Source organism: Poeciliopsis prolifica, unplaced genomic scaffold (assembly GCF_027474105.1).
Source record: "Poeciliopsis prolifica strain line A6 unplaced genomic scaffold, Auburn_PproV2 SCAFFOLD080, whole genome shotgun sequence".
NCBI lineage: Eukaryota > Metazoa > Chordata > Actinopteri > Cyprinodontiformes > Poeciliidae > Poeciliopsis > Poeciliopsis prolifica.
In genome coordinates, this window is record NW_026562455.1 from 1,377,745 (window position 1) to 1,392,577 (window position 14,833).

The 14,833-nt window shown below is 37.3% G+C and overlaps 1 protein-coding gene across 1 annotated transcript in view; it reads left to right on the forward strand.

The window, feature by feature from the left end:
- The first annotated feature begins 4,432 nt into the window (after positions 1–4,432).
- Positions 4,433–14,833, forward strand: part of LOC129352754 (septin-7-like) — a 32,833-nt gene continuing 22,432 nt past the window's right edge. The window contains exons 1-3 of the mRNA XM_055021855.1: positions 4,433–4,591; positions 5,010–5,011; positions 11,109–11,211. Of these exons, the coding sequence (XP_054877830.1) occupies positions 4,537–4,591; positions 5,010–5,011; positions 11,109–11,211 (160 nt within the window). The 5' untranslated portion in view covers positions 4,433–4,536. The remainder of the gene's footprint in view (positions 4,592–5,009; positions 5,012–11,108; positions 11,212–14,833) is intronic.

Sequence of the window (14,833 nt, forward strand, 5' to 3'; positions counted from 1 at the left end):
GACTTAATCGTGAGCCACATTTCTGTCTTCTTTCTTGAGAAAGAGAAACTGCTTCTTTTCCTTCCTAATGAGCTCCTACTGGAGATGATAGTCATCTCATTCACCACCTCTGAAAATAATTCTCTTGTTCATACCAATCACACAGATTATCCATATAGCTTGTGCATGAGCGAGTGTCGACATTCGCTTCCCAAACATCCCGCAACAAAGAAACAATAAACAGATACAGCACACAAAATGAGCAGTGAGGAATTTGCACTAAAATTGGCAAACAGACAATTGTCTGTTGCTGAACTGTGACAAACACTGTTGATGAAAAACAGAGGGAAGCTTCCATTTGTTTCAACACATAACCCTGCTTAATGAAAGACTTGAAGTAAAACAGACTATTTGCACATATTGAGTAATTTGCTCAATATGTGCACAGACAGACATATGACTTCTAGTTTCAGTCAATAACATGCTAAATATTTTAGAAAAGAAATTTCCATGCTGATTAAATTAGAATTTTGTGAAGATGTGAATGATAATTCACTTTTCTCAATCTGAAATTAGATTTCAGTATGGTGATTTGGATGACAGATGGTTTGTTTTTCACAGCTGTTTCATCTCAGTGCTGGTATAAAATCTGGTGGTGCGTCACAGTGGTGGTAATCTACAATACACTAAGCATTTCATTCATACTTATCATTTGTCACTCCGATTTTAGCTTTTCCAGTCAAATAATCATTTATGAGTTGTGTGTTTTTCTTTACAGCCATGCATTTATTAAATACACCACATCAGCTTGCTGGTTTCTCTATAACAGAGGCCACACTGACATCTTGTGTACATAAAATGCCACTGAATGATGGATAGTGAGGTATCAGCGAGTTGGTTGTTGTCATTAATGTGATGGGATTAAGAGAATAAATGAATGCATCAGACTAAGTAAAAGCAAAAATGTGGTACTTTTAGCATATAGCTTCATAAAACCACATGTAGAACAGAAACATTCTTAATTTTTAAGCAATATTTTATATCCTGATCCAGATGTCCACAGCAAACATTTTGTCCCTATTTACATCATTTCTGTTACAAATGTCAGAATGATAATAGAGAGTATTGTTTTATTATTATCTTCAAATTCAAATGCATTGAGCTAAATTTTCTTAATATTTCATAGAAATGCCTTTTAAACTGTCTGACTTGGTTCAAATATTTAGTTTTTCTTTCCACAAGTTCCTCATATTTTGAAAGAATTTTGTTGAAATTGGATGAGGTTTGAAGGCCTCCTTAGTCACACACAGCTTTTCATCTCTGTCCCATTCATTTTCTCTAGAACTAAGAACAAACATTGACTTTGCTGTCTGAACTACATTCAGGGAACAGAGACTTTTGGTTCTTAGATTTCACAGCCTACAGAAACCACCTCACTGTCCAGAAAGAGACGAAGCCTCCAGACTTGCTGCCCTGCAGCTGTTGCTTGTCCTACCTTCCAGAACTGCCACCACTGTCCTGCTCCAGGATGAGAACACTTGTCCTTATTTGAGCCAATGCTCACCTAAAGCCAAATGGATGCTTCCTTAGCCATTAGCCAAGCCGCTAATTGTAAATGGTTTTCCCCACTGTGCTGCAAAGGCTCCCTTCCAGTATTGGAGAATTGTGAGGCGCAAAACTTTCAAATATATAGATAAACATAACAAACCACAGAGACGAGTTCTTACTGCCAGCCACAACGGGTAGGGAGATTTATTTACACTCTACCACGGATAAAACATTGTTTCTCAAGTTCTCAAAATCTCAAACAAAATCTTCAGAAAATCTCCAAAAAATCTCAACCGTTGTTTGTCTACAGACATTCTTATAGCTTCCAATGACGTCGGTTTTGCGTCAAGATTCTGGCTGCCCATTGACTGAGTGTGTGTTGGGGTTTTCATAAATTTCTTACTGACCTCTCATCTGAACATGTGCTCCATCACAGAACTGCAAAACAAGTCAATTAATAATAATTCTTGTTCTTATCTATCTAAACAGCTTACTTTCCAACCCGAGTTTTGTTCCAACATTTTGTACTTTCCAGACAAAAATTAGGTCAGATTGACCTTTCTGGCGCCAGAAATCTTTTCCCTCAAAAACAACTCTTTTTTGTTTTTGACACCAGTCATGGCTACCTTAGTATAGTCATGACTAGCTAGCCACAGCTAATCTGTAGTTTAGCGAAATAAGATTTAGTTAGTCATAGCTAAACCATAGTTTAGCCAACAAAGGTTTAGCTAGTCATGGCTTTGTCATGACTCCCTCTTTGTTAAGGAAGGAGGACAATGGCTGCTGAAGTCCTTTTGACTCAAGTCCTTTGTTAAGAAGGACTAATGTAAGAGTTGTTTCTGAGCAGAGTAAATTAGTTAGGACAAAACAATTTTCTGATAGTGTATTGTATTGTTTTGTATTTATGGAGTTTAGCAAGATGTAATGCTCTAACTGCTTGAGTGTAAACAGGCCACTAAGACTGTGAGATAAACATTTCCTTTCTAAAGTCAAGTAAAGTCATTTGCTTGATTTAAAGTGAGCTTACTATCATGTCCTCCCTTCTCACTAAATATTATATAGTCCCTATAGGTATCTGAATGGGCACAAAGGGAAGGAACTGCCCCATGCAGAAGTGAGAGGCCTTTACTTTCCTGTGAAAGCAAAGGCTACTGTTTGTACCCAACACAAACAGCTGAGTTTGTGTTGGGCACACTCACCTGTTTGATTTTGCCACAATGTTTATATTTCTTTTACATAAAAATTTTTGTTATTATTATTATGTTGGGTGTTTTTTTATAAAATAGTTTATTTTGAATTACAAAACAGTTTATTTGTTGTCTGCAGTTGAACATACAGTAGTCAACAAGCAAGAGAACAGCTGTATGAATAATTTGACCACAGTGACAAACAACACAAATAAATGGTGTCTTATTTATTATATTTTCCATATTAACTTTAAGAGTACTTTTCTACACCCACTGAATGTTTGTATTGACAAACATGCATGTTAGTTATTTTCTATTGGCAAAACACTCACTTTTAATTGTAACACAAGCATTGCAGAGATTTCATAGAAATATTTTTATAACCACAACACCAGAGAAAATGAAGTAAGGAAAAATGAACTTTGTAAATGTAATTATATTGCTTGCAGTGTCTAAGCTGCTAGTGCTCAACAGCTACAGTGAGGCTTAGAGCAGCAACATCAGCTTCCATCTTTATATAACATCATGCGACAAGCTCATTTTCCTCTTTGGTGCAGTCCATTTCATTTGATTTCACAGCCAGAGGCTTTCGTGCTCCATCTAATGGTGAGAGGTGGCTGCTGAGATTTGGACGATTGATTTTACTGCTCCCTCACTGCGTGGGATAGCTCATGTCTGCAAAGCTCTTTGACTGTTTTTATATGATTTCAAACAAAGAATCCATCCTAATAATCTGCAGCTCATTAATGCAACAATTTTTATTTTCTTTACTAAAAAAAGTTAAACATGATGACTTCTTTATATACTGTATATGTAATATATTCGTAGTATACTGTATGTGTATTCCTTTTTAATGGGTGTACATGTCTGGTTACTTTCAAATAAATCTACTGAGAGATTTGTTGTTGTTGTTTTAACTATTTCTTTTATATGCTGTTTCTTTTTATATCTTGTCAAGCTGAGAGCTCTGAAAGAGTGATGTCACTGTCTGCAGTAAGTGTGCTGTTCCCAGGAGGGTAATCTTCTTGATTATTGGCATCTTCAGTGCCAATGTTCCTGTTGGTAAATTTTTTAAGCCTTTTTCTCATAAGTCCGAGAGCTTGTGAATCACTAGTATTGTTTCAGCCCTTATCTTCTACATTTTAACCACTTACGTTTCCAGATCTTTATACCTAAACAGCTTTTCTATCATTTTAAAAGATTTTTTTCCTGACAATTAAAAAATAATAATAATAAATAAATAAATACATACATACATAAAAATATAATAATAATAATAATAATAATAATAATAATAATAATAATAATAATAATAATAATAATAATAATAATAATAATAATAATAATAATAATAATAATAATAATAATAATTCTGTGAGATGGGAAAACTTTGTCGAGAAAAGAAGATATTGTTCCCAAGAGCAGGTAAAATTGGTACCTGTTTCCTTCATGAAACATGAAAAAATTGTGTTTCTTGTATGTAATGGAAAGTGCCACTAGATGACGCTGACGAATAGATTTTTCTTTCTCCAGTTGAGCCTGAATCTTATGAAAACATTTGCGTAAATTTTACTAGTTTTTACAGTGCCTTAGTTTAGCTATGTTTATCATCAAATTGAACTAAAATTAGCTGTGGAGTTTTTTACAGTGATATTTGGGTCCATAAAAATCTCGCGATAATTTGCACTGTTACTTTCTTTCTTGAGAGCGTACGCATTTTTGCTTTGACGGTCTCGTGTGAATCACGTCCTTTACGTACAGCAATTGGCGTAGTGTACTGGTTCAGTGAGTTGTGGGGAGTGTATTTTTTCTTCCAGAGGGAATGTCAAGCTCAGAAGTCCTGGTTGGTGAAGTGGAGGGTAACTGCAGCATAATGGGTGAGTTTTCTCAGCTTTGGAAAGCTGTGTTTTTGCCCTGGAGCTTTGTTTAGGACCGACTTTTCGCTAGTGCCTGCCTCTTCAGCGAACTGTTTCCTATCTTCGTTGAACAAAATACTGAAGAATATATGTTAGTTGTCTTTACTTCTGCTTAATGCCGTTGAACAGACATGTTAGTGAGATATGTAGAAATGATTGTCATGTATAGCTCTTTGGCAACATGTCAGAACCAACTATAGTTTCCTGCTGTTCTCTCTTATGAGACTCTTATGAGACAGCTCCGTCACTTCTTTTTAGACCTCAAGTAATCGGAGTTCACACGAACCGTCAATTCAGAAGTATTGTTTTCCTTCTGATTAATACTTCAGAACAAGGCCCATTCGTTGGAAATAAAGTCAGACCTAATAACTGAGAAGAGCTGTCAGAATCCAGAGACTGGAGTAAGTTTAGCAATTTGCGGAAGCAGCATTGTTCTCATCGGTATCTGTGTCTAATGCTTTGATCCAGAGGCTGTGCTAGGATCCTTAAACACTAGGGGCTAAGCCCACCCATTAAAGACTTAAATACCATTCTGTTGCCCATTTACAGTGTTGCTTTTTGTGTTTCTTGAGATCATTAAACATTTTTTGTTACCAGGTGAAGGTAACTTAAGTATTTAGAAATTTAAGATTTCAAGTGGTTTGTTTGTTCTTGCTTGCTCTGTTGTGAAAGTACAAGTTGAACTTTCAATCAAGTGTTTTTGAATTCTTTTTTGCAGAATAGTTTTAATTCAGCAGCATTGATGATATGCCTGGTGAGGTCAGCATCTCAATTAGGTTAAAGCTAGGACTTTAACTAGGCCTGGTCATGACCTGCTTTCCTTTCTTACATATTCAGTTTTACCTCAATAAAACCTATATGGTAATAAACATTTACTTGTTTATTACAGCCATTTGTAGCGTCATCTAATGTAGTTGCGTTGGATGATTCACTGCAAGCCAGGAAACATAAATAATTTATATATTATTTTCTTTTTTCATTTTTGTGAAATTTTATAACTTGGCTCAAAATTCGCATGACAGTTGGATGGAAATTGTTTCTGTTCCTAACCAGATGAACACAATTCTGGCTTTTAGGTGTAGAGAAAACTTCATACCTGGTAGAACAGGTGTAGTTGACCTGCCTAATGGACATTGTCTATTGGATGGATTGCACTGGTTTCCATTTAGTTCAAATTCAGTGTAGGAACACTTGCACGGTAGTGTTCTGGAGTACCTCAAGAATGTTGGTTTTGCTTTGAGCAAAAAAAAAAAAAGCATTTGATTTGTCTTTTGTCTCCTACATTCTTACTGCTGTGGTATTAACATGGTTGCATGTAGGCGACCGTGTTGACTAATTATCGTCCATCAGATGGCTCCCTTCCTGTTCTGCATAATATCCCATGTACCTATTACCATCCATGTCTTCTTTGTGAAACACCTACACGTTGCTAAACATGCTAACTCCTGATAGCGTCCTCCACTGTGAAGCAAGACAATTCAAATAAACCATGACATCTTTTGTATGCAGATGTGTGTTACTAGAAAAGCACCAGACATTCATTTAACAAGTGCAGCCGCCCTGCTGGTTATAGATTGTGAAACGTAGAATTTGTCAGGTAGAACTGAGTGTGTGGTGTGAAACAATGTAGAGAAACAGGTCAGTCTGCTGCACTGGGGCAAGTCTCTCTGATGTCAGGTGTATTACAGGAACTAAGATTTCTGTTTTTATTTAAAGATAATTACATTGATTCAGTAAAAATGCTTTTCAAAGAAGTTTTCGAAGAAAAGAGAAGGAGCAGTTCTGAGCCACAGCATGGAGGAGAATAAATACCCAGTTTTATTATGAAAAACAAAGCTGGATCCAAGCATCATGCTGTGTGTCTGTGTGAGTACTATATAGAAGTACAGAGGGATAAGTCAGGCCTCCTGCCTGCTACACACGGAGTATCAGGTGACACGGAGGCTAATTGTTGGAGTATAGTCATGTCTCTGTGCATCAGCGATAATTTCTTCTGTCTCTACATGCAGTAACAGGATGGTTCACATCTACATTAGATTTCCTCTACCCAGCAGATCAGAGAGTTGTTTATAGTTGTTATATTTTTAATCTTGTTAAATTGGAATTCAGTCTAGTGTTGAGCTCCATTTTTTTTCTGTTAAAACAAGGAATCCATGTAAATGTTTTATACAGGTAACCCCTAAGTTTCTTGGCCATAGCAATGTTAGCTCCTGTAGAAAAGAGTCCTGATGGTCACATGATCAGACTCATCCAGTTCAGCACGATGAGCTGTGGCTGACAGCAGCAAAGCAAAGCGATGCTCACTCTGGTTTATTCTGCAACATCACGCAGTTGACACACAACAACACTGGGAGTGTTGGAGCTTTTTGATGAATCATGCCAGAATAATGAAAGAAATGGTTTTGGTATGCAAACACGAGTGACATGTTTTACAGGTCTGTGGATCTCTGCAAGGTACAGCACTTAATCTAATTATAGCTCCAAACACCTGCTGGGGTGTAGATCATGTTCTCTTCATTTCTGGTCATGTTTAGATTTTTTTTTTATAGCTGTGACTTAAAATTATTTTAGTAATCAGTGATTCTATTGGATAGTTTGATGGTTAATTGATTAACTTGTATAAAAAAATTGGCTTTTCTATTTAATTGGCTTATTTTATATCAATCAATCAATCAATCAATCAAATTTTATTTGTATAGCACATTTCAGCTACAAGGCATTTCAAAGTGCTTTATATCATAAACACAAAACAAAAAGGCATGCAACATAGAATAAAATACCAAGGTTTTTTTTTGTTGTTGTTTTTTTTTTGTCACGGAATTTAATCGCCTGTTACCGCCGGACTCCGCCGTCCGTTTAACCAGGGGTATTCGCCGGGCCCCGTTGCCCACAACAGAAAAAGATCTCAACCTTTTGACACGGAATTTAAGCACGGAATTTAAGCGCCTGTTACAGCCGGACTCCGCCGCCGGCTATACAGCATTAGAAATACGTAAAAATGCAAATAAATAATTTTAATTCCTCATCTAGTGAGAAAATAAATATTTTATTAGCCATAGAATGCTGTTACGTTGATTAATGCAATATTGAGCTAATGGTCAATGTTGATCATGCAAAGGAAAGGATGCATCTAGTCGAAAACAATCATTCTAACATGTGAAAAGGTCAACACGACTGGTTAGTGGCATCAACTAACTCACGCACGCTTTGATTACCTAGCAACAACCTGTTGAGTAACTGGCAAAGCAGCAGTTTCAAGTTTTACCTCAGAACTGCTTCAAAATACATTTAAAAACATGGTGTGGAGGGAAAACTGTGGATAAAACAGGAAAGGTCAGGCCACCAGTTTGCCTGGATTTCAGATAGATAAAATAAAAAACTAACCTTTCTTAGCTGGCAGTGAGAGGTTGATCAGTTAAAGTCTGATTTTGCCTATATCCCCCAGAATGCTGTGCATTCTGGATCAGAGATCAGTCAATGTTCTATATATTAAATGTTCTATGTATTTTTATATATCTTTTTATTGATTTATTGTCCAGCCCTATCTTTGGAGATCAGGATACCTGAATTCTGCTGTAGGAGATTCATCAAATACATTTCCTGGAGAATCTCCTGTTTTTATCCCCATGTTAGGATGAAAATCCGGTTGAGGAATTCTGGGTGGTTCTTTAGAGCAGAGTGCGTTGGATGGGCTGAGAGGTTTGGATGAACCTCCAGAGCAGGAGGATGTGTGGAATGTCGGAGCTGTGTCAGGGTCGTGGGAAGCTGGTTGGTGTGTGTGAGAGAATCTCTCTGCTCTCTGTTCAGGCAGACTCAGACTCAGGCTTCCGGGACTGCCCTCCCACATAGTTTCCGCTTCTTCAGCAGAGTGCACCTTGCTTTCGGATATGGCCTCAATGCCTTCCTGCGCTGATTTAATTTTTGTGGTAAAATCTTAGCTCAGGAGCATGTCCCTCCATGTTTCTCTTTGGTTAACATGGTAGTGGGAGCTGCTGATGCTGTGCAGCACTGCTGAAACAAACACTCACACTTCTCTGTCTGGGATGACATTCACCAAGCCCACTCATTTACAGATGGTTACAGACAGCACCTTCCTGTGTTGCAGATGTGGAGGCTTCTCATCAAACACTTTGTGAATGTAAACTGACCTTATCAGTCATGTTAGGTGTAAGAATATACTGTGTCTTCATTCTTATTTTTTGTAGAAATATGCTTCTCTCTGTGGTATTTGCATGCAGTTTCAGTTTAAACTATTAGCAACGAACAGGAAGCAGTGTGGAGAGGGCCACAGTTTGCACTGTGAAGCTGTCAAGTAGAATGCCTGTTCTAAAAGTGGTTGAGTTTCAAATTAGAAATGAGTCATGAGTCATTAGTCTTTCAGTCATGCAAAAATACCAGAAAGCAGAAACCGAAGTACTTCATTTAATTCAGTGTGAATATGTGTCATCCTTTTTATAGCTGCGATACCAGAACAAGACATTTTATGTTTTATCTGAGAGCTACATTTATAGAGTAGTCCTAAATGCAGTGCCATATTTGTGTATACAATACAAAGTTTTGCTGCATTTAGAAACTTCTGTACAATATTCCACAGCATCTTGCTCATCAGTCTCTACTCAAACAAGTCAAAGAAATACTCAGTAGCACCACAGGGAGGAAGTGGAGGAGCTTTATCTGTCTCATACTGTCATAACATTGTGTCAGTTTAACTGGTGTGTAAAAAAAAAGAAAACAAAAAAACCAAAGAGATAAAAACATATTTTTCTATATACTTCAAATTCTGTAGAAATATTCATGAGTGCTCGCAGAGATTAAGGATAAAAGAGAATTTGTTGTCCTAATTCTTTCCATTGTTCTTGTTTTTATGTGTCCTGGATCTACCACCTTCACTGCTGCCTTGCTCGCCATCCGTCTGCTCTCCAACCAGCTGTAAGTACATCACTCTCTTTTCAGTGAGATGAAAGATCACCTGCCCCAAAACTACTTTGTAAACATTTTCAAATGTTATGGTGGTATGGTAGTGTTTTGGTGTTGTTGTCTTTTGTTAAAGAAACATTAAAAAGTGTGGCATATATTTGTATTTCTCTAACTTTAGTCATTGTAATCAACTCCCAATAAGAAAATAGATTTAATTACAATACAAACACAGCTGTTCTGTTTCTGACCTCAGATGTTAGAGAACATCAGAGAACAAATGGAACCATAGAGACCAAGAACCCAGCACACATATAGAGAAGTTTAAAGCAGTGTTAGGTTTAAACAACATTCCAGGCTCAGAACATGTATGATCAGTCAACCATCCATGGAGGGAAGATGGACCACCTGCATATTTGCAAAGATAATGATGTCCACCGAGACTGACAAGCTGGACAAGGAGAGCATTAATGAGGGAAGTGGATAATGTGATGTGTTGCTGGTCACCTGTCCATCACATGACCGCAAACATGTGGAAAAACATCCTGGTCAAATGAAACTAAAATTGAACTTTTTTGAATAGAATAGAATTCAACTTTATTGTCATTGCACTGTCACATGTACAAAGCAACAAAATGTAGTTTCCATCTATTTAGGTATGATAAACAGGTGTACAAAGATATGGTGAATAAACAAAGAATAATAGTGATGTGCTATAAAATAAAATGTTTTGTATAAATATAAATATAAATATGAGAGCTATGAATATAAATATGAGAGCTATACATATACAAACTACACAGATTGTACGGAATCTGTGGAGATTCCGTATAATCTGTGTAGATTATACTTCAGAAATATGAAGAATGGATTGTATATATATTAGTTGTTTTATAATACAGGATAAATAATGGCAAATTAGATTTACAGATTACATAAAGATTGTATACAGGCCAACATGCAGCTCCCTGAGGAAGAAACCCTGAACACATGATAGCAATAACAAAACATGATGCTTTGTTATCAGCTTTCTTGTTTGGGGAAGGAACAAGAAAGCTGGGCAGCTAAGGAAGGAGCTAAATACACCTTCCAGCAGGACCACTAGCCACGGCTAGACTGGCATGGTTCAGGTCAAAGGGCCAAAGTTCAGGCCTAAACATAACCTAAGATTGAGCTATCTTGCTGAGAATAATGAGCAATGGTTTTGGTCTCCTGATGTGCTGAGCTTGCAGAAAAAAAAAACCTTTGCAGATGTCATTTTCACAAAAGTTGTTTATGTAATATATGTGCAGAGGGCCGAAATACAAACTCACACTATAGTTTTCACATTTCTGTTAATGACAAATTTATTAAACACCATTATTTTTTTTTCCAGTTTCCCATTATCTTCAGCTTTGTATTGGTATAGGAGCATGTCTTTACTCATTATTTAACAACTGTACAAAATTAAGTGTCATCTGTATGAAACGCTTCTTGAGATTTTTGAATGTCTGGTCATTTTGTCAACTGTAGTTCTTGGCTTTGGAGAGAAATTTAAATATATGTGCTTAAATTCAATCTACAGCAACAGAAGAACCTGGAGGGCTATGTGGGTTTTGCTAATCTCCCCAACCAAGTTTACAGGAAATCAGTGAAGAGAGGCTTTGAGTTCACTCTGATGGTTGTGGGTGAGTACATCTGTATTCATCTGTGTTTGCTTGTCTACATGTTTCTGCATATGACCCAAAATAATGTCACAGAAGGCTTTGGGTTTATTGTGTCATACAATTCTATTATATGATTATGCAACACTTACAGCTGCAACAGAAAGTCAGCTGTGGCTCAAGTAATAATCTTTGCAGATGTTGTTCCCCACAGAGTAGGGTTGGGCCATGTACATATGACCTCTGACAATATTATGATATATGAAGCAGTTTGCCTTGATAATGATAAATGGACATTAACACATAGTGCTCCTCTGGTGAACTTAAGACATGTCCTTTTGGCCTTTCACAATAATTAATAAATCAATTAATTGTATGCATACTCAATAATTTCCATTGGCATAATTTGTCGTTTCGCTTTTTTTTTTTCTCTCTCTACCAAAAACTGGATAATAAAAGTCTTCAGTTTGGTGCTTTGGCCTCAACAATCCCTTTTTTGAAGACAATTGTGGTTATGGTGACTTCAAAATTCATTTTATTTCTTTTTTTGTTTTGCTTATTTTGGATATTTAAAATGTCTTCCAGTTCCATTGTTAAATGTTCATTAGAATTTAAAGTTTACTGATCTTTTAGAATGTGTTCTTGCATCATTATTTTGCCATTACCATTATTTTGCTTAAGGATGGTCTCAAACCAATAAGATTATCATTTATTGCAATAACTTCTGGAACAATTTCTTACCCAGCAAAATTTCTTATCATGAAAGGCCTTACTTACTTTTCAAAATAAAAACTTACATCATCAATTTTGCTGCAGCTTGGTCATAGAAAGTCATTCCAAAAAGGTCTCTTTTAATTATTCATGAGCTAATATGGAGACTGCATGGAGGTTGGGGGACAGTAGCAGCTGACCTGTGTGCTCCATGTGTCTCATCATCATCCACTGACCCACTCTCTGGTTTTACATCACCAACCAGTTGATGGCTGAGTGGCTGTTGCTTCCACTCACCTCTACTTTGTTATAGTGTGGCTAACAGCTGACTGTGGAATATTTGGTAGTGAGGAAGCCTTAATACTGGACTTATTGTATGTATCTCCTCCTGTGATATGTGGTGAGATTCAGAGCTGGTGAAGCACTGATTTAATCAGAGTCAGGTTTACAAATATAGACCCCCTGCATGTTGTTGTTCTTTCTCGTTCTCTGTGTTGGCCAATCCACAAGCAGACTTGTTGCCATAGCACCACCACTTTATGTTTCAGAATTCAACACCAAAATATACTCAAATATTTCCCACACAAAGAACAGAACATTCCGTCCGTTTCAATAGTGTGGTTTTAGGCTTACTGTTTTTTTATTTATTTTGTGATTATTAAAAAATGATCACTGTGGTAAATTATAGCTACCACAGCTCTTAGCTAATCTAACACACTAGTTTGTGGGTTAGACTTAGACTTAGACTTAGACTCGTACTTTATTGATCCCTTGGGAAGACTCCCTCAGGAAATTGAAGCTTACAAGCAGAAAAGTGGCACACAGTGCGCAAAATACAAAAGAATACAAGAAATACAAATTAAATACAAAGGTACACACTAAATGTGAGTAGCCAAAACCCTAAATTAAGCAAAAATAAGCAAGAAAAAAGAATATAAATCAAATATAAATACAACACCAAAGAAAATATAGGAATTTGGCAGATAGATTGACCAGTGATATGATATTGCACTATATGGTTTGGCCTGATAAGTATGGATATTTGCAGAAAAGTACAAGGGGTCACTACTCCTTCTTCCCTCTGTCCTGTGTCACCTCCCACCCCCCAGTGAGGAGTTGTACAGTCTGAAGGCGTGGGGGGCAAAGGAGTTCTTGAATCTATTGGTCCGGCACTTGGGGAGCAGCAGTCTCTCACTGAACAGGCTCCTCTGGCTGCTGATGACGGCGTGTAGAGGGTGGCTGCTATCGTCCATGATGTCCAGCAGTTTGTTCAGTGTCCTCGCCTCTGCCACCGTCACCAGAGAGTCCAGCTTCATGCCGACCACAGAGCCGGCACGCCTGATCAGTTTGTCCAGTCTGGACGTGTCCTTCTTGGATGTGCTGCCTCCCCAGCACACCACGGTTGTTGCTTTTCTGCATTCTTTACACAAAATGTTCTCTTTTTTTAAATAAAATGTCTATTTTATAAAAAAAATAAACAAAAAATGTTTTATTGTCAGCGTACCTTTTAAATAAATGAAGTCCATGCACTGCTCATTCTGCACAAAAATATCAGTTCCTCCAAAGACACAAGTTGAGAAAAGGAGGCAAGAGAAGCAAAAAAAGCTGTTTCTAGCTGTACATCTCCAAAGCCTGTCTTTTCTTTCCATTTTAGAAAAGAGGGAATCCTTCTGTCTTGTAATTTAAAGTAAACCTTTCATCTCCAGTGTTGGTCTTCCTGTAGTATTATTTCCTGCTTCAATTGAAAATGAACTTTAGAAAACTATTTAAGTGTAGAAATATAGTCATCCATATTGACGTCAGAAAAGAGGAGAAAATAATAAATCTATCACTGCACTTGACCTTTTTACTGTATGGCTAGCTCACGGTCTCTAACTGTGCAGATGTGGAGTCATAAGACCAATGTCTGGGATCATGAGCGCCCCTTTCCATGAGGCAAGAAAACTGCCTGCTTCGCCTCGATTCTGTTCTTTGCTGTTTATGATCGCTCTTCAGCACACAAAACATGTTACACACACACTTGGTGACAAAAAACACTACATTGTATACATGTCTAAATTATGGGAAATCAGGTCACATATTAAATGTTTTTTAACCATTTCATTGGTGACATACAGACAAGAGGAACATGCCCTCATCAAATGGAAGCCAGCACAGTTAGCGAGCAGTTACACAATCCAAGGCTCAGCTTAACTCGCTGCTGCCTCACCAGCTGCACCTCCAAGCATTTGAATGGGAAAATGTGAAAATTCAGCAAATTTGAAGAAAAAATTATCAAAATTCGTTGTGCTAAATGAAAAATAAATACTTTATAGTACAAACCACTGGGTGAATATTACAAAATAAATAATCTTATATTCTAAGATATATTCTACCTTAGATCTAAGTCTGCCTCACCTGCCTCCCCTAACTGCACGTCATTGATCTCATGGTACTCTTTCACAGATGATAGTGGAAGCAGGCTCCAGGTCTTAATGCTGGATTTTCTTCACCTGGAATGGACTAGAACACCTGAAACCAGTCATTTGGAGGACAGATCCAACATAATATTTTATTATTAAAAGTAGTATATGTGCCATTGATCCAAGTCTGAATACAGCTCAGCATGTGTCAGGTGGAAATGCTACTGTAATTTACTTTGCAAAAGACACCATCTGTCAAAAATTATGTTTGTTGAACCCACCCTTCTCTGTCTCTGAGTGTGTGTGTGTTGGGGTGCGTGTGTGTGTGTGTGGTGTTTTTGAGACATTGTGTTGACCATTTTCCTAACCAATACCATGTTGTGGGACTGGATGCTCCTTAGGGGGCAAAAGCCTGGGCCCCATAACAAAAGGGGCTTTTTTGGTTAAGTTTAGGACGAGGGTCTGAGTTTAGGTCAGGTTTAGGGTTAGGTGTGTACTGGTAATGGTTGGAGTTTAGGGTAAGAGTCAGGTTT